Here is a 28,000-nt window from a genome sequence, read left to right as displayed (position 1 = left end):
AAATCGATAGCAGAGTGATTTCCAAGCTGACGTGGTTTTTATTTTAAATTGATTTCCAGGCTGACGTGGTTTTTATTTTAAATCGATAGCAGAGTGATTTCCAAGCTGACGTGGTTTTTATTTTAAATTGATTTCCAAGCTGACATGTTTTTTATTTTAAATTGATTTCCAGGCTGACGTGGTTTTTATTTTAAATCGATAGCAGAGTGATTTCCAGGCTGACATGGTTTTTATTTTAAATTGATTTCCAAGCTGACATGGTTTTTATTTTAAATCGATAGCAGAGTGATTTCCAGGCTGACATGGTTTTTATTTTAAATTGATTTCCAGGCTGACATGGTTTTTATTTTAAATCGATAGCAGAGTGATTTCCAGGCTGACATGGTTTTTATTTTAAATTGATTTCCAGGCTGACATGGTTTTTATTTTAAATCGATAGCAGAGTGATTTCCAAGCTGACGTGGTTTTTATTTTAAATTGATTTCCAAGCTGACGTGGTTTTTATTTTAAATCGATAGCAGAGTGATTTCCAAGCTGACGTGGTTTTTATTTTAAATCGATAGCAGAGTGATTTCCAAGCTGACATGGTTTTTATTTTAAATTGATAGCAGAGTGATTTCCAAGCTGACATGGTTTTTATTTTAAATCGATAGCAGAGTGATTTCCAAGCTGACATGGTTTTTATTTTAAATCGATAGCAGAGTGATTTCCAGGCTGACATGGTTTTTATTTTAAATCGATAGCAGAGTGATTTCCAAGCTGACGTGGTTTTTATTTTAAATTGATTTCCAGGCTGACATGGTTTTTATTTTAAATCGATAGCAGAGTGATTTCCAAGCTGACATGGTTTTTATTTTAAATCGATAGAGTGATTTCCAGGCTGACATGGTTTTTATTTTAAATTGATTTCCAGGCTGACATGGTTTTTATTTTAAATCGATAGCAGAGTGATTTCCAAGCTGACGTGGTTTTTATTTTAAATTGATAGCAGAGTGATTTCCAAGCTGACATGGTTTTTATTTTAAATCGATAGAGTGATTTCCAGGCTGACATGGTTTTTATTTTAAATTGATTTCCAGGCTGACATGGTTTTTATTTTAAATCGATAGCTGAGTGATTTCCAGGCTGACGTGGTTTTTATTTTAAATCGATAGCAGAGTGATTTCCAAGCTGACGTGGTTTTTATTTTAAATCGATAGCAGAGTGATTTCCAGGCTGACATGGTTTTTATTTTAAATTGATTTCCAGGCTGACATGGTTTTTATTTTAAATCGATAGCAGAGTGATTTCCAAGCTGATGTGGTTTTTATTTTAAATCGATAGCAGAGTGATTTCCAGGCTGACATGGTTTTTATTTTAAATTGATTTCCAGGCTGACATGGTTTTTATTTTAAATCGATAGCAGAGTGATTTCCAGGTTGATATGGTTTTTATTTTAAATTGATTTCCAGGCTGACGTGGTTTTTATTTTAAATCGATAGCAGAGTGATTTCCAAGCTGACGTGGTTTTTATTTTAAATTGATTTCCAGGCTGACATGGTTTTTATTTTAAATCGATAGCAGAGTGATTTCCAGGTTGACATGGTTTTTATTTTAAATTGATTTCCAGGCTGATGTGGTTTTTATTTTATATCGATAGCAGAGTGATTTCCAAGCTGACGTGGTTTTTATTTTAAATTGATTTCCAGGCTGACATGGTTTTTATTTTAAATTGATTTCCAGGCTGACGTGGTTTTTATTTTAAATCGATAGCAGAGTGATTTCCAAGCTGACGTGGTTTTTATTTTAAATTGATTTCCAGGCTGACGTGGTTTTTATTTTAAATCGATAGCAGAGTGATTTCCAGGCTGACGTGGTTTTTATTTTAAATTGATTTCCAAGCTGACATGGTTTTTATTTTAAATTGATTTCCAGGCTGACGTGGTTTTTATTTTAAATCGATAGCAGAGTGATTTCCAGGCTGACGTGGTTTTTATTTTAAATCGATAGCAGAGTGATTTCCAAGGTGACGTGGTTTTTATTTTAAATTGATTTCCAGGCTGACGTGGTTTTTATTTTAAATCGATAGCAGAGTGATTTCCAGGCTGACGTGGTTTTTATTTTAAATTGATTTCCAAGCTGACATGGTTTTTATTTTAAATTGATTTCCAGGCTGACGTGGTTTTTATTTTAAATCGATAGCAGAGTGATTTCCAGGCTGACATGGTTTTTATTTTAAATCGATAGCAGAGTGATTTCCAGGCTGACATGGCTTTTATTTTAAATCGATAGCAGAGTGATTTCCAAGCTGACGTGGTTTTTATTTTAAATTGATTTCCAGGCTGACATGGTTTTTATTTTAAATTGATTTCCAGGCTGACGTGGTTTTTATTTTAAATCGATTTCCAGGCTGACATGGTTTTTATTTTAAATCGATAGCAGAGTGATTTCCAGGCTGACGTGGTTTTTATTTTAAATTGATTTCCAAGCTGACATGGTTTTTATTTTAAATTGATTTCCAGGCTGACGTGGTTTTTATTTTAAATCGATAGCAGAGTGATTTCCAGGCTGACATGGTTTTTATTTTAAATCGATAGCAGAGTGATTTCCAGGCTGACGTGGTTTTTGTTTTAAATTGATTTCCAGGCTGACATGGCTTTTATTTTAAATCGATAGCAGAGTGATTTCCAAGCTGACGTGGTTTTTATTTTAAATTGATTTCCAGGCTGACATGGTTTTTATTTTAAATTGATTTCCAGGCTGACGTGGTTTTTATTTTAAATCGATAGCAGAGTGATTTCCAGGCTGACATGGTTTTTATTTCAAATCGATAGCAGAGTGATTTTCAAGCTGATGTGGTTTTTATTTCAAATCGATAGCAGAGTGATTTCCAGGCTGACGTGGTTTTTATTTTAAATCGATAGCAGAGTGATTTCCAGGCTGACATGGTTTTTATTTCAAATCGATAGCAGAGTGATTTTCAAGCTGATGTGGTTTTTATTTCAAATCGATAGCAGAGTGATTTCCAGGCTGACGTGGTTTTTATTTTAAATCGATAGCAGAGTGATTTCCAAGCTGACGTGGTTTTTATTTTAAATCGATAGCAGAGTGATTTCTAAGCTGACGTGGTTTTTATTTTAAATTGATTTCCAAGCTGACATGGTTTTTATTTTAAATTGATTTCCAGGCTGACGTGGTTTTTATTTTAAATCGATAGCAGAGTGATTTCCAGGCTGACGTGGTTTTTATTTTAAATTGATTTCCAGGCGGATGTGGTTTTTATTTTAAATCGATAGCAGAGTGATTTCCATGCGGACGTGGTTTTTATTTTAAATTGATTTCCAAGCTGACGTGGTTTTTATTTTAAATTGATTTCCAGGCTGACGTGGTTTTTATTTTAAATCGATAGCAGAGTGATTTCCAGGCTGACGTGGTTTTTATTTTAAATCGATAGCAGAGTGATTTCCAAGCTGACGTGGTTTTTATTTTAAATTGATTTCCAGGCTGACGTGGTTTTTATTTTAAATCGATAGCAGAGTGATTTCCAGGCTGACGTGGTTTTTATTTTAAATCGATAGAGTGATTTCCAAGCCGACGTGGTTTTTATTTTAAATCGATAGCAGAGTGATTTCCAGGCTGACGTGGTTTTTATTTTAAATCGATAGCAGAGTGATTTCCAAGCTGACGTGGTTTTTATTTTAAATTGATTTCCAGGCTGACGTGGTTTTTATTTTAAATCGATAGCAGAGTGATTTCCAAGCTGACGTGGTTTTTATTTTAAATTGATTTCCAAGCTGACATGGTTTTTATTTTAAATTGATTTCCAGGCTGACGTGGTTTTTATTTTAAATCGATAGCAGAGTGATTTCCAAGCGGACGTGGTTTTTATTTTAAATTGATTTCCAGGCGGATGTGGTTTTTATTTTAAATCGATAGCAGAGTGATTTCCAAGCTGACATGGTTTTTATTTTAAATCGATAGCAGAGTGATTTCCAAGCTGACGTGGTTTTTATTTTAAATCGATTTCCAGGCTGACGTGGTTTTTATTTTAAATCGATAGCAGAGTGATTTCCAGGCTGACATGGTTTTTATTTTAAATCGATAGCAGAGTGATTTCCAAGCTGACGTGGTTTTTATTTAAAATCGATAGCAGAGTGATTTCCAGGCTGACGTGGTTTTTATTTTAAATCGATTTCCAGGCTGACGTGGTTTTTATTTTAAATCGATAGCAGAGTGATTTCCAAGCTGACGTGGTTTTTATTTTAAATTGATTTCCAGGCTGACGTGGTTTTTATTTTAAATCGATAGCAGAGTGATTTCCAAGCTGACGTGGTTTTTATTTTAAATTGATTTCCAAGCTGACATGGTTTTTATTTTAAATTGATTTCCAGGCTGACGTGGTTTTTATTTTAAATCGATAGCAGAGTGATTTCCAGGCTGACATGGTTTTTATTTTAAATTGATTTCCAAGCTGACATGGTTTTTATTTTAAATTGATTTCCAGGCTGACGTGGTTTTTATTTTAAATCGATAGCAGAGTGATTTCCAGGCGGACGTGGTTTTTATTTTAAATCGATAGCAGAGTGATTTCCAGGCTGACATGGTTTTTATTTTAAATTGATTTCCAGGCTGACATGGTTTTTATTTTAAATCGATAGCAGAGTGATTTCCAGGCTGACATGGTTTTTATTTTAAATTGATTTCCAGGCTGACATGGTTTTTATTTTAAATCGATAGCAGAGTGATTTCCAGGCTGACATGGTTTTTATTTTAAATTGATTTCCAGGCTGACGTGGTTTTTATTTTAAATTGATAGCAGAGTGATTTCCAAGCTGACATGGTTTTTATTTTAAATTGATAGCAGAGTGATTTCCAAGCTGACATGGTTTTTATTTTAAATTGATTTCCAGGCTGACGTGGTTTTTATTTTAAATTGATAGCAGAGTGATTTCCAAGCTGACATGGTTTTTATTTTAAATTGATAGCAGAGTGATTTCCAGGCTGACATGGTTTTTATTTTAAATTGATTTCCAGGCTGACATGGTTTTTATTTTAAATCGATAGCAGAGTGATTTCCAAGCTGACATGGTTTTTATTTTAAATCGATAGCAGAGTGATTTCCAGGTTGACATGGTTTTTATTTTAAATTGATTTCCAGGCTGATGTGGTTTTTATTTTAAATCGATAGCAGAGTGATTTCCAAGCTGACGTGGTTTTTATTTTAAATTGATTTCCAGGCTGACATGGTTTTTATTTTAAATTGATTTCCAGGCTGACGTGGTTTTTATTTTAAATCGATAGCAGAGTGATTTCCAAGCTGACGTGGTTTTTATTTTAAATTGATTTCCAGGCTGACGTGGTTTTTATTTTAAATCGATAGCAGAGTGATTTCCAGGCTGACGTGGTTTTTATTTTAAATTGATTTCCAAGCTGACATGGTTTTTATTTTAAATTGATTTCCAGGCTGACGTGGTTTTTATTTTAAATCGATAGCAGAGTGATTTCCAGGCTGACGTGGTTTTTATTTTAAATCGATAGCAGAGTGATTTCCAAGCTGACGTGGTTTTTATTTTAAATTGATTTCCAGGCTGACGTGGTTTTTATTTTAAATCGATAGCAGAGTGATTTCCAGGCTGACGTGGTTTTTATTTTAAATTGATTTCCAAGCTGACATGGTTTTTATTTTAAATTGATTTCCAGGCTGACGTGGTTTTTATTTTAAATCGATAGCAGAGTGATTTCCAGGCTGACGTGGTTTTTATTTTAAATCGATAGCAGAGTGATTTCCAAGCTGATGTGGTTTTTATTTTAAATTGATTTCCAGGCTGACGTGGTTTTTATTTTAAATCGATAGCAGAGTGATTTCCAGGCTGACGTGGTTTTTATTTTAAATTGATTTCCAAGCTGACATGGTTTTTATTTTAAATTGATTTCCAGGCTGACGTGGTTTTTATTTTAAATCGATAGCAGAGTGATTTCCAGGCTGACATGGTTTTTATTTTAAATCGATAGCAGAGTGATTTCCAGGCTGACATGGCTTTTATTTTAAATCGATAGCAGAGTGATTTCCAAGCTGACGTGGTTTTTATTTTAAATTGATTTCCAGGCTGACATGGTTTTTATTTTAAATTGATTTCCAGGCTGACGTGGTTTTTATTTTAAATCGATTTCCAGGCTGACATGGTTTTTATTTTAAATCGATAGCAGAGTGATTTCCAGGCTGACGTGGTTTTTATTTTAAATTGATTTCCAAGCTGACATGGTTTTTATTTTAAATTGATTTCCAGGCTGACGTGGTTTTTATTTTAAATCGATAGCAGAGTGATTTCCAAGCTGACGTGGTTTTTATTTTAAATTGATTTCCAGGCTGACGTGGTTTTTATTTTAAATCGATAGCAGAGTGATTTCCAAGCTGACGTGGTTTTTATTTTAAATTGATTTCCAGGCTGACATGGTTTTTATTTTAAATTGATTTCCAGGCTGACGTGGTTTTTATTTTAAATCGATTTCCAGGCTGACATGGTTTTTATTTTAAATCGATAGCAGAGTGATTTCCAGGCTGACGTGGTTTTTATTTTAAATTGATTTCCAAGCTGACATGGTTTTTATTTTAAATTGATTTCCAGGCTGACATGGCTTTTATTTTAAATCGATAGCAGAGTGATTTCCAAGCTGACGTGGTTTTTATTTTAAATTGATTTCCAGGCTGACGTGGTTTTTATTTTAAATCGATAGCAGAGTGATTTCCAAGCTGACGTGGTTTTTATTTTAAATTGATTTCCAGGCTGACATGGTTTTTATTTTAAATTGATTTCCAGGCTGACGTGGTTTTTATTTTAAATCGATAGCAGAGTGATTTCCAGGCTGACATGGTTTTTATTTCAAATCGATAGCAGAGTGATTTTCAAGCTGATGTGGTTTTTATTTCAAATCGATAGCAGAGTGATTTCCAGGCTGACGTGGTTTTTATTTTAAATCGATAGCAGAGTGATTTCCAGGCTGACGTGGTTTTTATTTTAAATCAATAGCAGAGTGATTTCCAAGCTGACGTGGTTTTTATTTTAAATTGATTTCCAGGCTGACGTGGTTTTTATTTTAAATCGATAGCAGAGTGATTTCTAAGCTGACGTGGTTTTTATTTTAAATTGATTTCCAAGCTGACATGGTTTTTATTTTAAATTGATTTCCAGGCTGACGTGGTTTTTATTTTAAATCGATAGCAGAGTGATTTCCAGGCTGACGTGGTTTTTATTTTAAATTGATTTCCAGGCGGATGTGGTTTTTATTTTAAATCGATAGCAGAGTGATTTCCAAGCTGACATGGTTTTTATTTTAAATCGATAGCAGAGTGATTTCCAGGCTGACATGGTTTTTATTTTAAATTGATTTCCAGGCTGACATGGTTTTTATTTTAAATCGATAGCAGAGTGATTTCCAAGCTGACGTGGTTTTTATTTTAAATTGATTTCCAGGCTGACGTGGTTTTTATTTTAAATCGATAGCAGAGTGATTTCCAAGCTGACGTGGTTTTTTATTTTAAATTGATTTCCAAGCTGACGTGGTTTTTATTTTAAATCGATAGCAGAGTGATTTCCAAGCTGACGTGGTTTTTATTTTAAATCGATAGCAGAGTGATTTCCAAGCTGACGTGGTTTTTATTTTAAATCGATAGCAGAGTGATTTCCAAGCTGACATGGTTTTTATTTTAAATTGATTTCCAGGCTGACATGGTTTTTATTTTAAATCGATAGCAGAGTGATTTCCAAGCTGACGTGGTTTTTTATTTTAAATTGATTTCCAAGCTGACGTGGTTTTTATTTTAAATCGATAGCAGAGTGATTTCCAAGCTGACGTGGTTTTTATTTTAAATCGATAGCAGAGTGATTTCCAAGCTGACGTGGTTTTTATTTTAAATCGATAGCAGAGTGATTTCCAAGCTGACGTGGTTTTTATTTTAAATCGATAGCAGAGTGATTTCCAGGCTGACATGGTTTTTATTTTAAATCGATAGCAGAGTGATTTCCAGGCTGACATGGTTTTTATTTTAAATCGATAGCAGAGTGATTTCCAGGCTGACGTGGTTTTTATTTTAAATCGATAGCAGAGTGATTTCCAAGCTGACGTGGTTTTTTATTTTAAATTGATTTCCAAGCTGACGTGGTTTTTATTTTAAATCGATAGCAGAGTGATTTCCAAGCTGACGTGGTTTTTATTTTAAATCGATAGCAGAGTGATTTCCAAGCTGACGTGGTTTTTATTTTAAATCGATAGCAGAGTGATTTCCAAGCTGACATGGTTTTTATTTTAAATTGATTTCCAGGCTGACGTGGTTTTTATTTTAAATCGATAGCAGAGTGATTTCCAGGCTGACGTGGTTTTTATTTTAAATTGATTTCCAGGCTGACGTGGTTTTTATTTTAAATCGATAGCAGAGTGATTTCCAGGTTGACATGGTTTTTATTTTAAATTGATTTCCAGGCTGACGTGGTTTTTATTTTAAATCGATAGCAGAGTGATTTCCAAGCTGACGTGGTTTTTATTTTAAATTGATTTCCAGGCTGACATGGTTTTTATTTTAAATTGATTTCCAGGCTGACGTGGTTTTTATTTTAAATCGATAGCAGAGTGATTTCCAGGCTGACATGGTTTTTATTTTAAATTGATTTCCAGGCTGACATGGTTTTTATTTTAAATTGATTTCCAGGCTGACATGGTTTTTATTTTAAATCGATAGCAGAGTGATTTCCAGGCTGACGTGGTTTTTATTTTAAATCGATAGCAGAGTGATTTCCAAGCTGACATGGTTTTTATTTTAAATCGATAGCAGAGTGATTTCCAGGCTGACGTGTTTTTTATTTTAAATCGATAGCAGAGTGATTTCCAAGCTGACATGGTTTTTATTTTAAATTGATTTCCAGGCTGACATAGTTTTTATTTTAAATCGATAGCAGAGTGATTTCCAGGCTGACATGGTTTTTATTTTAAATCGATAGCAGAGTGATTTCCAGGCAGACATGGTTTTTATTTTAAATTGATTTCCAGGCTGACATGGTTTTTATTTTAAATCGATAGCAGAGTGATTTCCAGGCAGACATGGTTTTTATTTTAAATTGATTTCCAGGCTGACATGGTTTTTATTTTAAATCGATAGCAGAGTGATTTCCAGGCAGACATGGTTTTTATTTTAAATTGATTTCCAGGCTGACATGGTTTTTATTTTAAATTGATTTCCAGGCAGACATGGTTTTTATTTTAAATCGATAGCAGAGTGATTTCCAGGCAGACATGGTTTTTATTTTAAATTGATTTCCAGGCTGACATAGTTTTTATTTTAAATCGATAGCAGAGTGATTTCCAGGCTGACATGGTTTTTATTTTAAATCGATAGCAGAGTGATTTCCAGGCAGACATGGTTTTTATTTTAAATTGATTTCCAGGCTGACATGGTTTTTATTTTAAATCGATAGCAGAGTGATTTCCAGGCAGACATGGTTTTTATTTTAAATTGATTTCCAGGCTGACATGGTTTTTATTTTAAATCGATAGCAGAGTGATTTCCAGGCAGACATGGTTTTTATTTTAAATTGATTTCCAGGCTGACATGGTTTTTATTTTAAATTGATTTCCAGGCAGACATGGTTTTTATTTTAAATCGATAGCAGAGTGATTTCCAGGCAGACATGGTTTTTATTTTAAATTGATTTCCAGGCTGACATGGTTTTTATTTTAAATCGATAGCAGAGTGATTTCCAGGCAGACATGGTTTTTATTTTAAATTGATTTCCAGGCTGACATGGTTTTTATTTTAAATTGATTTCCAGGCAGACATGGTTTTTATTTTAAATCGATAGCAGAGTGATTTCCAGGCAGACATGGTTTTTATTTTAAATTGATTTCCAGGCTGACATGGTTTTTATTTTAAATCGATAGCAGAGTGATTTCCAGGCAGACATGGTTTTTATTTTAAATTGATTTCCAGGCTGACATGGTTTTTATTTTAAATTGATTTCCAGGCAGACATGGTTTTTATTTTAAATCGATAGCAGAGTGATTTCCAGGCTGACATGGTTGTTGTTTTAAATTGATTTCCAAGCTGACATGGTTATTTTAAATCGATAGCAGAGTGATTTCCAGGCAGACATGGTTTTTATTTTAAATTGATTTCCAGGCTGACGGGGTTTTTATTTTAAATCGATAGCAGAGTGATTTCCATTGCCACCGCTGCTGTCTTTGTATGCTGTCTGTTCCTGTTGTTTACAGGGCTCTAAGCACTAATATGATCAGTGATGGATGCTGCCAATCACAGCCACCTTGATTGTGACTCTCTAGCTGTGCAGCCAATCAGAGAGGGCTGAGCTGCTCTTTCAATGCACAGGGAGTTGGGAGAGGTTCATATTGAAAATTGCAGCTCAGAGGACAGAAATGACAGCTGCACACCTCTAGTGGGAATATTTCAGACCAGCTCACTTCTGGGTCCTCTGCACACCCCTAATGTTAACCCTACCCAACACTTTACACACAGCCTGCCTGCCTGCAGCGTGCCTGACTGGAGCTCCATTATCTCTCACTTTCACAAGGAACATGATTTCATAGTTAGTGTTATTAAGAGAGCCATGAAGCTACTGTATCACATGTGTAATAATGAAAACAGCACACAGCATTGGAATGAACAGCCCTTGCTTTATTTAGTAGCAATGACACTCAGAGCACACAGTTTATTAAAATAATATTGGACGGCTGTAACATTTGCTGATTAAACATCCTTTGAGGAGGTCGGTGCTGCTGGTAGTTCCTGGGATCAATCTCGTCTCTGTGCTCCTGGTCAAGGTTGGACAGGCCAGGGAGAAAGAGGGCATTGGAGGTGGGGAAGAGCCTTAGGGACTGGCTGCTGAGTGTCAATCACCCAGGGGGAGCTGCTGATTGGCTATTGAGCTGGCAGAGAGAGAAGGGATGGAGAGTGTCTGTGGCAGTGATGATAACTGTTGTGTATCATATAGCTTTGTATTTTGCTTACAAATATTGTTAGTACTTTAAAACTATTCAAAAAATATATCAAAATGTAATACTCACACAAATGCCCCAAACTAGCCCAAAAATTAGGCACCCACCCAAAGACATTTTTTTCACGCACAAGACAAATACAAGCCCAATTTGTTTTGTTTTTTTTTTTCTTTCCAAGCTGCACGAATGTGTTTTGTTTAAAACAAGCACAACGTTAACCCAGGTTTCTTGGACATTTAAACCTGTAGTTTTTGCTACAGTTACGATTTCAATGGTAACTTAAATGTAGCCTTTTTCCATTTTATAGTACTGTTTTAAAGACTTTAGAACCATAACACTAAGTATTGCATTGCTGTACTGTACCCATGTATTCGACTGATTGAGGGTGTCAACATTTAATAAAACCATTGTAATTTAGTTTCCAGTTTTAGTTGCACACATTTCAGACTTACGAACAACCTCCATTCCAAGGTGTTCATAACTCTGAGGTTCTGTTGTATATTGATCTTAATTTGATCACTATAAATATTTAAATACATAGGGAACAGAAACTCTGAACTTGCCTCAGGAGTAAATCTTTGCAATGAAGATTCTGCTGGAAATTCGCTGCTAAATATTCTGCCAGTGACATTATGACATTTTCCTTTATGATGTCACCCACATGTCAGTGCTGAACATAAACAGCATGATGTCTGTTGCCATGGCACTGTGCTTATAAACAGATAACTGCATTTAAAATAGCTGCACTGGGCAAGGAGAGGGGCCAGTCTTCAATACAATGAAGAATTATTCATTTGAAATATCTACAATGTAAGCTGGTCCTGTTGCTTTTGCTGGTCTTTCTCTGCTCTGCATACCAGTGATGCCCTTCTACCCAGCGTGCAGATCTACTGTGCTGCTTCACTGCTTTCATTCAGTATTAGGTATGAACAAGGTGTTTTTTTTTTTTTTTGGTGATACCTTTAATAAAACAATAAGTTTTCTTAGGTTAAAGTTTCTAAAACAGTTTTAAAAAATACTGTAACTGGACTGTTTTATACAAACCTCTCACTCTCTGACATATATGATCTGATTTCATTATTCATTCAATACATTTAGTTTATTAACCTGCTCTGTCACTCCACTGGGTAGTTATTCATATAATAAAAAGCATTTCATTCAAAGAGCTTTAGTTTTCTAATGCCTCTCAGGGTTTTCTGGTGGAATGGGACACTTTTTAATCACAATAAGACACATCAGGACATCTTTTCAAAGCTTTTACACCAGTCTTTAATTAACTCCTATTTATTTTAAAGAGGTAAACCACCTGTTCATTTTACAAAACTAGAACCACACAGCTGAGTAATACACTGTATTTCAAGTCCTCTTCAGCACTCTCAGTGTGTTTAGTTTTTCATGTTGTAACATTAACATGATGTCTTGTCCTTTTTTAAATCAATAGCAGTTAATTAAAGGCTGGAGGAAGCGCTTTGATAATGCGTCCCCTCGAGTCTCACAGAGCAGCGCACTCCTTGGCGTGTCTCATTGCTGGTGACTCTTCTGCTGCTGTGGACGCGGCTCTGTTGCCTGGTTTAGTTCGCAGCGCAGTCTGAGGAAGATTCTCAATCTGTGCCGCTGGACAGCAGGGAGGAATACTGTCCTGTATAAAGAACAGGAGACAATAATACAGTTTAAGAGAAACGAAATAAAAGCATGGGGTAGAAATAGCAGAGGTTACTGCCTGGAAGTTTACTCGTAAAGAATGACCTTTCTGCGACCCTGTGCTGTATTTACCAAAAACAAGTTCACACGCCCTGAACCTCCAAGACTAGCGAAGAGAAAGCTATGAAACTGCGCCCATGCCTGCGCCATTGTGGATCTGTTTGTGACAACGACGCTCAAACTTGAACTAACCTAATACACTTCTAAAAACATTATCATGGATATACCGTCAGTGTTTAAACATCTTGTTCTGAAGAAGAGGACGGGAAATATCAATATATGTACAAAACACAGATTACATATCTGCGAAAAACTCGCTGCATCGGCGCTGCTGCCTCCAGCCACAGCGTTCCGGTTCATAAAAGATTGTACCAACTCCGACATGGAGGAGGGGGTTACTTGAATTAAAATTGTATTCACTGGAAAAACTAGAGCTACAAACAGCTCGTTTACGGTGATACAATTGAAAGTGATGTTTATTTTTAATTAAAAGCTCCCCGGTATCACAATTTCCTTTGCGGTCCATATTAGATGACTTGTTAAACCGCGCTGAACGGTTTGTATTTTGTGATTGGTATATTCCTCGTCCTGTGGGAGACAGACCCGTTCAGACACTGAGGGAGAGCAGAGAGGAGGTGAGAGAGTCTGCATGGAGCTCTACAATGTGTTTATAAACTACAGAGCGCTGTTATATTGTATTATTTTGAAAGGTCCGGGTTGTAGTGTGGTAGGAGCGCGTTGTTTTATCCGTTCAGACACTGAGGGAGAGCAGAGAGGAGGTGAGAGAGTCTGCATGGAGCTCTACAATGTGTTTATAAACTACAGAGCGCTGTTATATTGTATTATTTTGAAAGGTCCGGGTTGTAGTGTGGTAGGAGCGCGTTGTTTTTGTGTGTGTGTGTGTTGTATTTGTGAAGCGGCGTGTTTGTTTTTATTCATATCTCCTCAGTTGCAGTCTCCGTGCCGCGGGCTCAGCGCTGAAAAACTGAGCTTGAAAGCGGGTAAATATTGTGTTTGGCGATCTGGGTATTTTTTTTGTCGTAGATGTTTATTTTCTATTCCTGAGACAGCGTGGAAGTTAGAGCCTAGATCTAATCGGAAATCAGAAGCGGGGATCGGGAATTTTTAAAATAATTATTATTTCAGTGACTGCAGAGTGTGTTCAAGTGTACCGTAATGATTGTAACAGGAGCGCTTTCCTAAACGTCAATACTGTGCGGATCCCATTGGTTTACACTTACCTGAACACGCATGGGAAACTGGGTTCATATCCTTTTTAATATGTTTGAAATCATTTTTAAATATACTTTCAATTTAGTGTATCTTTGTTTCCTTTACTAGTTTTATTCTACTGCTATCATTTAAAACATTGAGGGAGACCTCAATTCCAAACTCGTGCTGTGGAACGTCACACAGGGTTTTTAATATTGCTTCGTGAAAGAAACACGTTTTTGTGGTAAGCACATATTTTTTATTTTCATACAGGCAGGGCATGAAGTTAAGGTCATGAAGAGCAAGGCAATGTTGCCTTTGTTGGGGGGGGGGGGGGTATTTTACCCCCCTCCCCCCCAAGGGCAAGGGCAAGGCAATTTTAGGGGTCAAAAAGGCAAAATATCAATCCATCCCAAGGCACCAAGGCGATTTCATACTCCTTCATAAAACACCAACAAATAAATACAGAGAGCCTATTATGTGATGAATTGTTAATTCAAACAAACACAAATCAGTGTTTTCTGAGTGATTCACAGCCTCATTGTTATACAAGTGAAATACAGGTCACTTGTCCATTGTAAAAATAAAATTGTATAAAAATCCAATTTAAAACACAACAAACTTTCCTGATTGAAAAAATACGACAGGTACTTTTGGTAAAAATAAATAAATAGTCCAGGTATTTTTACTAAACTCGGTCACACACCACTGGCTAACACATAGATCAGATTAGACTATTAGGTTTTCAGGCAAACTGGCTGAAGACTTGCCCATGGCTGGAGTTTAATATCGATAGTGGTCAAATGAGTTGGTTGGTCTGCAGTGTAGTTTGCTAACCGCTGTTACAAACCCTGTTCAAACAACGCAACTTTGGGAAGAAAAGAAAATCGAAATAAACTTGGCCAGGCAATGGAGAGTGCTCTGCATCACAATGGTGAACAGCTGGAGGTACACAATGGTACATGTTTACATTTGAGAGGCTTTTATATAGCTTCACAGTTCTGGAAATTTACAGTTGCAAAGGATTTTCACTTTTGTTATGGTGTATTGCAGGACACTCGATTCAGAGGGAGAAAAGCTGTGCTGTTTTTAAGCACACACATTCTAACCCCTTTCATGAAAGCACATGTTTACTAGTTTAAAAAACAGATAAGGTAGTGAGAATGTATTACACACAAATAAACGAAAACAAATGGATCCCCGTCTCAAGATTGTGTTTTGTTCACTATTATGTTATCTCTCCTACTCGTTTCATAACACAGGGAGCTGCTGCTTGAACCATGGCAGAGCTACTGGCTCAATTTTTTTTTCATGTAAGAATTTGAGCAAAACTAATAATTATAGCGTTGGTGTTTTGGGGGGAATAACACCAAATTACAAAACAGCAACTGAAATTGAAATGTATATAAACTAGAAGTTACAAGCAACTTGAGGGCTTCAAAGGCATTCTTGTTCCTATCTGTGTTTCATAGTAACCATGACCCTACCTGCACTCTCTAAACAGTTATAAGCCATCTTTGCATTTGACCTTAAGGAGAGGTCAAATGTCAGTCAAAGATGTTTTTGAGCATATGTGGGTTTTTATGTGTTCCATAATAACCATGACCCTATCTGCGCCTTCTAAGGAGTTATAGGCTAGTTTTTCATTTGACCTTATGGAGAGGTCAAAGGTCACAGTCAAAGACATTTTTTGATGGAGCATGTATGGGTTCTTGTATGTGTTGCAAGTTTTGCATTTGAGATTTTGCAAGGTAATATGTGCAAATATGTGCAATTTGACCATAGCTGAAATTTGATTGGCTCACAGCAGCCATGTTTTTTTTTTATGTAGCGAGTTGCTTTGCACAACCTTGATAGACAACCTCAGGGAAAAAGACGTTTGAATATTTTTGACAAATCCAATATGGCTGCCAGACCATGTGACCAATCGACTTGTGTTGAACAAATCTAAATATAGGCCATAATGGTAGTATGTGCCCCAAGTTTCACATCTGTACCATAAGAGGTTTTGGAGAAGATTTTGTTAAATTGGCCAATATTCATGAAAGATCCAATATGGCTGCCAAACCATGTGACCTATGACTTTGTTTTCTCTCTGACACAATTACCCAAAGGCCTCTACCGGCACTCTATGAAGATTCACGAGTCTACAACATTGTACCTTAAATCAATACTGCAATATGTGCAAATTGGCCATAGCTGAAATTTGATTGGCTCATGACGGCCATGTTTTTCTATGTAGCGACTTGCTTGTAGCAAAATTAATACTACAACCAATAGTAGAAGGGCAATTCCAGGATAAAGTGGCCATGGCCATGAAAACAACAAGCTGCATTTATCCAAAACGTATCTTCCTGTATTTTTACTAAAGGGTGTATATATGTGCATGCAGTATTGTTGTTCAGTTTGTGCCTTTTCTTCACTTTACAGACATTTAAAGTTACTTAAAAAAAACCATTCCGAAGTCTGACTTCCATTCATTTTAGGTATCAATGGTAGGATACATGTTTTAGTCACACATTTGTAAATATGTCACATTTTGACTATGGGAATGTAATACCAAGTTACTAATATTACTAATATTATTTTTTCTTGGGATAAACTAAAATATTTTACAGTGATTCAAAATAATGGTGTTTAAATAAAACCAAATGTCACATCCATAACATCCATAACATTTCCTTGGTAGAGTTTTTGTAAAAGTTGTCGCTCATTTTAATGGGGATTAAAGTGTTTTCTGTCATCTGCTGATCTTACATTTTTCTGTTCATGTTAACACTCCTCCTTAGCATGTGTAGTGTACATGTGCTGAAAGCATGTGTACCCTACACGCAAGGGTTACTTTGAAATGTTCTGTAATTTTCATTGATTTAAGATCGCCCAAATACAGGTACCTTTAAACTGCAGTGACATCATGTTAGTTCAGTCATTTCATTCAAAGCACTTGCATTTCACTTTGCATTTTGCATCGCGTTATTATAATAATTCAGGACGCACTTCAAGAATTTTTTTTTTATTTCTGTTCCAGTTTACATGTTTTTAGTTAATAATAGGGGTGCACTGATAATTGGTAGCCTACAGGCATGGCACCGATATAAGGAAAAAAACACAACTGGCTATCGGCAGACATGATTGAATTTCTTCTAGCACAGAATTTAATGTTTGGTCATTAATGCAAGAACATTGAGACACTCATTTTCCCAGTGCTGTGTAACGTGTGATCATCCTGCAGTAAATAAGTCTCTAAAGAGCGGTGTTTGGATTTTTAATATCTGAAGACAACAACAGGATAGCGAGTTGTGTGCAGCAGAACAGACTTGATGCTGCATTAAATCCAACGATGGACTGCGAGTTGAATATTATTCTGATGCTTATTTTTTTTTTTTTTTTTAAATAGGTTGAATCCTAAATAACATTGAAGGTTTAAAATTATTATTATTGTTATTTGTAATCGTGTATCTTGCTCAATCTCATTGGGTGCGGGTGTATTCGGAGGCATTTTGAAGCTGTAATTGATTACGGTGCCTTCTTGTTTAGTAACAAATTCAAGTTTGACTGAATTATGTAAGCAGATATTTTCATGACATCTTTTTGTTTTTGATTAAGTGAACAGTTGAAGTTGTGCTGCATTTTTAAGCACTGTGTGCTTACAATAAGAATGTAATGACTGCTGTTGTAGTTGGCTTTTATTATTTGCTGTTTGAGCCCGGCGAGAGAGCCGGTCTTGTAATCTGTAGTCGTGGGTATGGGGTTAAAACCCCTTCCCTATAACTCTCATGGGAATGTGGCTGGAGCCTTCATAAGGTAATTTATTGATAGGTAATTAAGGCTCCAGCCACGAATATAAAAGACCTACTCTTGGCTCAGAGGGGGTTGGATGTTCAGAGGAGGAACGAGGGTGAGAGGAGCGAGAGAGAATTAAAAAAACAAACATATACAGGATCAGTGAAGGCATTTGCCCGGCCTGACCTGTGTTGGCAGAAGCACCCTACCTGCTTCTGGCCTGACGTCATCACACACGCCATCCTGTCACAGTAGGTGATTGATTTATTTTTATTTCCCGAATAAGCAGTGTGAGCTGGTGAAAGTGGCAAGTCCTATTTTACAGCTATTTTACTTTCATTAGTTACACTATCATCTCGCTTCATTCTCCCATCAGTTAATAACCCTGCTGTACTTTCATCAGGTACACTGTCATCTCGCTTCATTCTCCCATCATCTCCCCTTTCTCCACCTCACAGCTGGCTCAGTCTCATTTTGAGGGTGCATCTTCATTGATAAACTTTCCGCCTGCCTTGTTTTATGCTATAGGCAGGCAGCTGTAAGGAGTGAAACCACTGGGACTAAAATATAGCAGCAGCATTACTGCGGCACTTAATGACTGTCAGTACATTCTTATCAACGCTGATTTTTTTGCCATAAAATGTCTGCTGTAAATAAAGTAATTTTTGTAGTAGAGGGGGAAAAAGAATAAAGAGACGAGTCTCCTACTAAAAATAACACATCTGCAATAATTGTAATCTTGATGGCATGCAGAAAATACCTTAACAGATGTGGCAAAGAATTAACAAAGTTAAGTGAAACAACATAAGTTGAGGTTTTTTGTGCATTTTCATATTAACATTAAACTGCATGAATTTCACTTTGCATGTCCTGCTTAAAGGGTACATAGGGACCTTTTTACTTTATTTATTTTTTACATTTTGACCACTTTTTTAAACTTTTAAATTGCATTCCCTGCCTCAAGATAGCTTCCCATGTACTCACATGGACCTTTCAGAACTACATTTCCCATCATCCTCCTGCTCACATATGTAACTGAGATGGATTTACCAGTGAGCAGGAGCATGATGGGAAATGTAGTTCTGAGAGGTCCATGCGGATACATACACACACCTTACATAAACAGTTGTAACAACACATGGGAACATGAAACACAATAAAATTAAAAAAGGTCCTTATGTACCCTTTAACATCAGTAGCAGTTTTCTGTTATGAACCCGATTATTAATATTATTATGGTTCTTGTGTTTAGACACTAAACAGCTTTTGTTTAAAGAGTGCAAACGTGTTTTGCAATGGTGTATTTGCAAGTAACATTAATATCTCAAAACTGTCATACTTCAATTTTGACAAATGAAAAATGTTGGATTAACTGGGTCAAAGTGAACTAGACTAGTATTCACATACAGTTAAACATCGCAAATCTGAGCATCAATAAATTGGGCGGCAGTGTGGAGTAGTGGTTAGGGGCTCTGTACTCTTGTCTGGAGGGTCGTGGGTTCAATCCCCAGTTGGGGACACTGCTGCTGTACCCTTGAGCAAGGTACTTTACCTAGATTGCTCCAGTAAAAAACCCAACTGTATAAATGGGTAATTGTATGTAAAAATAATGTGATATCTTGTAACAATTGTAAGTCGCCCTGGATAAGGGTGTCTGCTAAGAAATAAATAATAATATTAATAATTTCCCAGCATGGTACTGGCACTGCAGAACACTGCCTGCCGATCTGAATCAAAGCATTCTGCAAAACACGCCCGCAGCAGGCAGAACTAACTTTGTTACTGGTATTTAATAAATTGTTCCTGTTTTCAAAGATGCTGCTCCTCTAGGCGTTTGGATTGCGATGTTTTACTGTGTTCTATAGTTTAATGTGTATCTTTTTGTAAATAACCCCAACATTTCATTTCAACCTTGTGGGATAAGCCATTACAAAGAAACATTATCAAGAATAATGTCTACATATAAGCGTGTTACTGAGTTCTGAAAATGTGCTCACATTGATTTCATTTCCTGCAAAGAGTGAAAGCGCTGTTGTAATATTTCTGTAAGTTTCAGTAGTTGGACATGTACAAAAGTAGCTGATAGCAGTTACATGGACATTAAAATCATGATATAATAATACATTGTATTGCTAGGGAACTTACAAATAAATGACCTACCTGCTTGAAAAATCATATTGTTGGATGGGAAAATGTTTATTTGCATGTAAATCATTATATTATGTGAAGAAGTTTTAGGTTACCAATAATCAGTATAATAATTAATAGTAGAAGATGCTGAACTGGAAATGCTGCCAGTCCCTCTGAGTAGATTTTCTACGGAAGGTTCCCAGCCTAGAATAAAGAAAAGGAGACTCTCACTCTCTAAACTAGGAGGGCTATCCTTGCCTGCTCTTGAGAAATGTTATTTAGCTGCAAGGCTATATTCGGTGCAATACCGGATTTTCAAAAATGTTAATGCTGGATGTACCCACATGAAACCATTTGGAAAACAATCTATTTACTCCTAACTGGTGCCAAAAAAGAGCCTCTAGAAATCATTCATATATGAACGATGATGTCATGGTGATGGTAGACGCCCATTTTAAGCCTTTTAAACAACCATTGGTTGCTTACCAAATGACTGACATCTCCAAAGGCTCCAAACAAAAGTAAAGTTCGATAGACAGAAAGCTAGATGAGTGAGTTGTTGTTTTTTTCTTTTTTTGTCTGTCAGGAGATTCGGCGATCACAAGTACAAGCTTACCAGAAATCATACTAAATCATCCAAAATGTTTATAAACCCAAAGATAAATCGACAAAATATTAACTGTAGTGAAATATTCCTAGGATAAACATCAGAGATGACTGTCCAATCAAAATGCATGTCAGTAAACCCCCAGGCCATTAGAAATATCTTTTATTATGAGGTGCAGCATTTCAGTATCTTAGGTTTCGGTAGTACACACCCGTCAAACAATTTGGTGAAAATGATTCTGATACACAAGCTGAAGGTCATGTTCTGTCAGTCAGACCTCAAACAGGTAGAATGTTCACCGGAGCGGAAGGGTTAAAAGCAGCAAGAGATGGTGCCTCCCTCCCGCATCAGCGCAGGGGTGGTAGCGGTGAGCTGAGCATAATAAAATAATTGGCCATTCCAAATTAATAATAAAAATAATTGGCAACGACTAAATTTATTTAAAAAAAAGACGTAAAGCAAAGGTCTATAGTCGTTTTTTCTCTGGAAAAAGCAGAGAAAACCATTCAATGGCTGAGTGAGACCGATAGAAGCCGAGAAAAAGGGGCAGATCTGAGCAGTACACATAGCCCCGGCACCACAGAGATAACATCCAGCGCTCAAAGAATATCACTGACATTTGCAGAGCTTTTTGAGATCTTATAATAATAAAATAATGACTTGGATCGCATTTTTGAGGAATTTGGTGATAAAACGAGTGATCAGGAGACGATTTATCAGTAGACATGACTATGAAGAGGTATGTGAAAAATAAAGCAAACACGGGGTGGGGCGGTGCTGGAGATGCAGTACTGAGTGTCCTGTTGATATGCAGAGACTTTTAAACCTGTTTTACTGTGAAAAAATACTTTTAAGCAGCGCGTCTAAAATAAACTGCGTGTGTGAAAATAAATTGGACCTGACACGCCTGAGACACACTGAATAAATGGACCGCAAAGGGTTAAACACTTCTGCCTCTGTGTTCTGGCAGGGGTAATGTCTTCAGCAAGGGCTGGTCGATATGATGTTATTGGGCACACTCTGCAGTTCAGGGGGTATGCGCATGCATACGGGGCCACAGCCAGCCTAGGTCTGTGCTCAAGCGTAAACGGGGGCTCAAATGAGAAGAATCTTTGAATCTGATCAAACCTAAGCCAGTTCAGATCTGAGTTATAAGTGTAAAAACACCAATAGAGAACTGATCGTAATACTTCATTTCATTTCTGTTTTCAGGACTGCCCTATCTTGGTGAAAGCCAAGGAACAAATATGGAGTCTGTTTACATTAAACAGGAGGTGGTTCAGGAATTGGTACCTATCTGCATTAAACAGGAGATGCCTGAACTGGAGCCTGTCCACATTAAAGAAGAGACTGAACTAGAGCCTGTCCACATTAAAGAGGAAGAGACTGAACTGGAGCCTGTCCACATTAAAGAAGAAGAGACTGAACTGGAGCCTGTCCACATTAAAGAGGAAGAGACTGAACTGGAGCCTCTCTACATTGAAGAGGAGCCTATTGGCTTGTTGCTTAAGGGTTCAGAAAACATATCACATCAATGTAGTGGATATGGGAAGAGCTTCAGTCAGTCAGGAACCCTAAAAACACACCAGCGAATTCACACTGGAGAGAAGCCATATCACTGTTTTGAATGTGGGGTGAGCTTCACTGTGTCAGGAAGCCTAAAAACACACCAGCGAATTCACACTGGAGAGAAGCCGAATCACTGTACTGAATGTGGGAAGAGCTTCGTTCAGTTAGGTGACCTAAAAAGACACCAGCGAATTCACACTGGAGAGAAGCCATATCACTGTGCTGAATGTGGGGAGAGCTTCAGACAGATTGGAAGCCTAAAAAGACACCAGCGAATTCACACTGGAGAAAAGCCTCGTCACTGCACTGAATGTGGAAAGAGCTTCAGTGAATTGGGACACCTAAAATCACACCAGCGAATTCATACTGGAGAGAAGCCATATCACTGTAATGAATGTGGGCAGAGCTTCAATCAGTTAGGAGTCCTAAAAAGACACCAGCGAATTCACACTGGAGAGAAGCCATATTACTGTACTGCATGCGGGAAGAGCTTCCGTCAGTCAGGAGACCTAAAAGCACATCAGCGAATTCACTCTGGAGAGAAGCTGTATCCCTGTACTGAATGTGGGGAACGCTTTAGTAGGTTTAGAGACCTTAAAAGACACCAGCAAATTCACACTGGAGAGAAGCCGTATCACAGTACTGAATGTGGTAAGAATTTCAGTCAGTTAGGAAGCCTACATCTACACAAGCGAAATCACACTGGAGCCAGCCTCCCTCACAATCCCTCACCTCTCCACCCTGCTTGTTTGAATGTGTGGATAGCTGTCTGATTAATGCGCTCTCTCTCTCTCTCTCTCTCTCTCTCTCTCTCTCTCTCTCTCTCTCTCTCTCTCTCTCTCTCTCTCTCTCTCTCTCTCTCTCTCTCTCTCTCTCTCTCTCTCTCTCTCTCTCTCTCTCTCTCTCTCTCTCTCTCCTCTCTCTCTCTGTGTGTAGTGAATGAAGGGGGTCCCCAGAGTGAGAGCCAGTCCTGAAGGAGACAGACCCATTCTTTCAGAATGAACTGGAGAGCCCTGGGATTCAGCTCCACTCCTGCCCCTGAATTGGAAATGAATCTCACTCATCATGCTGTGAGGTTTTAGGACAGAGTTACAGGGTCATTCTACTTAGAAGGGACACGTTGGAAATATATGCCAAGCTTTTTCTCTGAACAATTATATGTGTGACATGAACCCAACACATTAACACGAGAACCGCCAGGTTTATGCTACTACCTAGAACCGCCAGCAGTAGTCATTTTGATGGGTATATTTTAAACAGCTTTGATATGAAAATGAAACACAAACTGTCAGACACAACTCAAAAGTTTTATTTATGAACATCATATCTAACATTTGCATAGCAGAAACATTGTATTTAAATGAAAAATAAACATAAAAGCCTTTTTTTAAATTAGCGCATATAATGCATGACGTAAAAACATGAAAAACTATAATAAAATAAACATTTCAAAAGAAGATATTGTGTAAACAGCTGTAATCTGTTATATGTACATACGAAATTGTAAAAACTAAGTAATTATTTACAAAAATAACATAAAAGGCTTTATTTTCTAAATGAGTGCATATAATGCATGACGTAAAAAAATGAAAAACTAATAATAAACATTTCAAAAGAAGATATTGTGTAAACAGGTGTAAACTGCTATATGTACATACAAAATTGTGAAAACAAAGTAATTATTTACATTATCACATTAGCCTACTGCATAGCACGACTTCAAAAAATGAAAAACAATAATAAAATGAAATGTGCATTCAGGGAAACGTACTTCAAAGTAGCCCCTATATTAGCACAATCCACACAGACGTAACACTTATCAACTTGTCATGTGCATTTACCACATGCTGCTCTTTCACACTGGACACAGATATGAGAAGTTTTATTTTTATTGCATTTAGTTACCTGCCATTGTTTTCTGTTGCGTGTGTCTCTTGATGTGCACTGTATCCAGGTTGAGCTGCGTTTCCCTGCTGCTTTGCAGTTTTCTGATCAAAATGTTTCTGCCAAAGCTCCGTGGCTAGCATCATAAGAGGTCTCTCCTACTGATAGTTTCCCCGGTGCATTCATTGTACAAAACTAAGGAATTGATGGCTGCCATGTCCAGTACATTGTAAAATACAGCAACAGAAAACCAGTGATTGCTTTCACTGAGTACTACGTTTTGCGCAGACGGTGGAAACGCTCTTCTTCTTTGTTTACTGTTGCAACCAGGCTGTTTTTTAAAAAAATTTTCCAACTGTTTTGCTAATTACAGTGAAATAATCTTTGCACAGGTAGGGATAGGGGTAGGGTCCGCTGCCAACCAAAACTTGATCCCAAACGTGACAGGTTTGTTTGTCCAGCAACACCGTGCTTTTGTCAGAAACAGCTGCTTGTCCATGTAATGTTTTATGTTTAGCTTGAAACGGGCAACGCTGTTTTCAATGAAGTCGTTCCAAATTTCTGATGCCAAGGCAAATCTATCTGTAGTTGCACTCAAATCAAAACGCAAAAATAAAGATTTCTCGAAAAATTCTTGTAATAGTAATATTATAAGACAGCAGACTATATACGCTCACGTAGACAGCCAGACGGCAAGGAATTGATATGATTACAATAGAGATTTGGATAACACATATCTAGACGTCAAGAGCAATATTCTATTCAAATACATACTGCTGTAAGCTTAGTGGAGGTACAGATAACAAACTGGCTTGTATACATGTAAAAATAGCGTATTGTAGGTTATATTAACAAAAAAAGCATGTATTGAAACAAGCCGTCAAAATGACTACTTTTGGCGGTTCTAGGTAGAAGTGCTCATAACCTTTTTATTTTTGCGATGCTGCCTTTCAAACACCGTCAGGGTATTTAATACATGTATTTAGGACAAGTCAAGAACAGACAACCGCGGATCTTTAACACACGCAGAGTAATTTAAATTTTAAAAGTGAAAACCGTCAAAATGACTACCGTGGCGGTTCTAGTGTTAAACAAAGCTGCCAATAACATTTATGATATTTTTAAAATTTAATTTGAGCTATAAATGGCATTACTGTTCCAATGTCAGTGAGTACAGTATACAATACATAAGTGAATTGTTTAAAAGCACCCAAAACTAAGAATATCTTCCTGGGTGTGGCAGCAGTGTGTGCTTCATCTAGCTAGTATGGCCTCTAAGCTCTTGCACCAGTGCAGACACAAGCTGAAGCAACCTTGTGTTTTTTGTTTTTATTTTAGGTGGTGCAAACTTTGCACTGGAGCAAAAGCCGTTTTGGTTTTGCATGAATCTGAATGAATGAATCTGCTTTGCTGAGTGTTTAAATACTGAGAAACCCCAAGCTTACTGTCTACTGGAGCTCTGCTTCAGTGCAATGGGATTGAAATGCAATGTGTAGATTGTTGTATATCCAATTATTATGACAGACCACAATATTAGAGCTGTAAAAATATAATACTGTAAAACATGAAAGGTTAGCAAGAAAACAATTAACACTAATGTTACATTTGTTACAAATCTGCAGAACCTACATACTGCAACATTACCATCATTACTACATTCATAGTTTATACAGTTTGAATAATTGATCTAAACAATCTGCAGAATGAAGTTGCCTCAGACTGTTTGACAGTAACAGAGCTGGTGCTTTTGTGGAATCACCATTAGCTGCTTATTCCTTTTGGGCAAAATATGTCCTGTTTGCTTCTATTTTTATTAGTATGCTATTATTAGAGTGACGCAGGGTCTTCTGGTTTTCATTCCAATTAACATAATTGATCTAATTATTTGTTCATTTGGACATATTTCATATTTTTCAAGGTCTTTTACAGTTGATGATTTAAAAATGCACTTGATTCAAGGTACACAACCTATTAAACATTTTGAGACCTGGAGAGAAGTGTTAAATGTGTCCAATTAATAAAATCATTAGACCAATTAAGTGATTGCGAGCTCGGGTGGAACGAAACCAGAAGACACTGCGGCCCTCCAGGAACTGAGTTTGACAGCCCTGTCCTGAGGCAAGCTTTGCGATTTAGAAAGGATTTCATTGACATTGCGTTTGAGTTCCTGTACGTTTTCCAGTGTCTCTGTGTGTGGGAGCGGCCTAGGATATTGAGGTATTAATGTTAAATATGATATCTTCATAATTATGCACTACAAGGGCACATTATTATGTTTTCATTACCTCTGTATGTAAAAGGTTTGTCATTGTTTAAACTGTCAATGATTCCTGAGATACAGATCTGCAGTGGAACTGAACAAACCCAAGGGAGACACTGAAAAATACAAACTTGTCAAAGGGGGAGATGCTGCTGCAGGTTTGATAATATTGGCTTCATGAAATGAGAAATGGGATTCCCTCTGTGTCATGGAATTCCTTTGCTAGTGTATCATGATGTAAGCCCTGGAGTGTGGGCTCAGTCTTCATGAAATGAGAAATGGAATTCCTTTGCTAGTGTATCATGATGTAAGCCCTGGAGTGTGGGCTCAGTCTTCATGAAATGAGAAATGGAATTCCTTTGCTAATGTATCATGATGGAAGCCCTGGAGTGTGGGCTCAGTCTTCTCTGCTGCCTGCTTGTTCTCAGTGTGTGAGTTCAGCTGCATTTCCAGTGTCCTGAGCTGGGCTTTGAACCCACTGGGGACTCAGCTGAGAACAAGCCAGACCCACGACTCAGGGATGCAATAACAAGATTAGAAAGCTTATACGTAGAACTCTTTATTGTTTTTATTGATTTGAAAATTAGACATTTTGAAATCTGACAAATACTGTACTGGTATTATGGCTTCTGGTAGACTTTTTTTGTGATATAATTGTGTAGTTTCTTTGATTACATGAAGGTAAATAAAATATTTAAATTATGTTTTGTTTAATGGATTGGGGTGTGACTTGAAAAGCCTGAACTGTCCCAGTGTCCATGGGGTCATACTGCACATGAAAGACTCCTTTCTGAAATACACTGACAGCAGACTGTGGATCCAAACCAACATACAAATGCACCCTGTGCACTTAGACTGATAACCCTGTTTCCAGAGTCAGACAAGAGCGTTCTGGGCATCTCATTAAAGGGGATATATTTCTGTTTGATGGGTCTGCTTCATCTGTCTATGCCAAACCTTTTTTTTCATACAATTAATATAGACCATGTTCAAGTAATTGTAGCTGACACAATAATTCCACACATCTTCCTGCCTGAGTTCTGCTCAACTACCTCATGTTTTGTTCTGTGAATATTTTTAGATGTACAGTTTATGCGATCTGTCTGTGTAATACACTCTTATAATCTGTTTTCTACAGTGAGAATTGTTTTTATTTGTGTAGGATCATTATCTTTACAAGGTATAGCTCTGCTGTGACGTTATTTCAATTAGAATGCTGGTAACCATGGGTTTGTGGTATGTTGAATATGATAAAGGTGTTTTGTTAAATGAGACGTTTCTCAATGGCATAGTCTTTTTTTGTTTTGTTTAAAGCATAAAGATCGACTTCACCCATTCCCTTCTTGAACTGAAAAATAAAGATTGAAAAAAATGATAGATTCTTTCTAAAATAAACGTCAATATTAATCGTCGATTTGGCAAAAAAATAATATAAGAACATAAGAACATAAGAACATAAGAAAGTTTACAAACGAGAGGAGGCCATTCAGCCCATCTTGCTCGTTTGGTTGTTAGTAGCTTATTGATCCCAGAATCTCATCAAGCAGCTTCTTGAAGGATCCCAGGGTGTCAGCTTCAACAACATTACTGGGGAGTTGGTTCCAGACCCTCACAATTCTCTGTGTAAAAAAGTGCCTCCTATTTTCTGTTCTGAATGCCCCTTTATCTAATCTCCATTTATGACCCCTGGTCCTTTTTTCTTTTTTCAAGTCAAAGAAGTCCCCCGGGTTGACATTGTCTATACCTTTTAGGATTTTGAATGTTTGAATCAGATCGCTGCGTAGTCTTCTTTGTTCAAGACTGAATAGATTCAATTCTTTTAGCCTGTCTGCATACGACATGCCTTTTAAACCCGGGATAATTCTGGTTGCTCT

General features: G+C 36.9%; 2 protein-coding genes across 5 annotated transcripts in view; both read left to right on the top strand.

Annotated features, from left to right (window-relative positions):
- LOC117970363 (butyrophilin subfamily 1 member A1-like) overlaps nucleotides 1-28,000 on the top strand; it is a 184,794-nt gene that overhangs the window by 55,054 nt on the left and 101,740 nt on the right. The gene's annotated exons all lie outside the window — the stretch shown is intronic.
- Nucleotides 13,300-24,191, top strand: LOC131709387 (zinc finger protein 239-like). The gene is made up of 3 exons (XM_059011908.1): nucleotides 13,300-13,460; nucleotides 21,626-22,633; nucleotides 22,919-24,191. The coding sequence occupies exons 1-3, from the start codon at nucleotides 13,331-13,333 to the stop codon at nucleotides 22,954-22,956; spliced, it is 1,176 nt and encodes a 391-aa protein (XP_058867891.1). The 5' UTR covers nucleotides 13,300-13,330; the 3' UTR covers nucleotides 22,957-24,191.

The sequence above is a fragment of the Acipenser ruthenus genome, chromosome 43 (genome assembly GCF_902713425.1).
Source record: "Acipenser ruthenus chromosome 43, fAciRut3.2 maternal haplotype, whole genome shotgun sequence".
NCBI lineage: Eukaryota > Metazoa > Chordata > Actinopteri > Acipenseriformes > Acipenseridae > Acipenser > Acipenser ruthenus.
This window is presented reverse-complemented; position numbering and strand designations above follow the sequence as displayed.

Excerpts from the sequence above, each read along its gene's own strand:
- LOC131709387 (XM_059011908.1), top strand. The coding sequence starts at position 13,331 with ATGGAGCTCTACAATGTGTTTATAAACTACAGAGCGCTGTTATATTGT. Across the intron at positions 13,461-21,625 it reads TGAGGGAGAGCAGAGAGGAG|GACTGCCCTATCTTGGTGAA; the intron begins GTGAGAGAGTCT and ends TTCTGTTTTCAG. Across the intron at positions 22,634-22,918 it reads GTATCACAGTACTGAATGTG|TGAATGAAGGGGGTCCCCAG; the intron begins GTAAGAATTTCA and ends CTCTGTGTGTAG.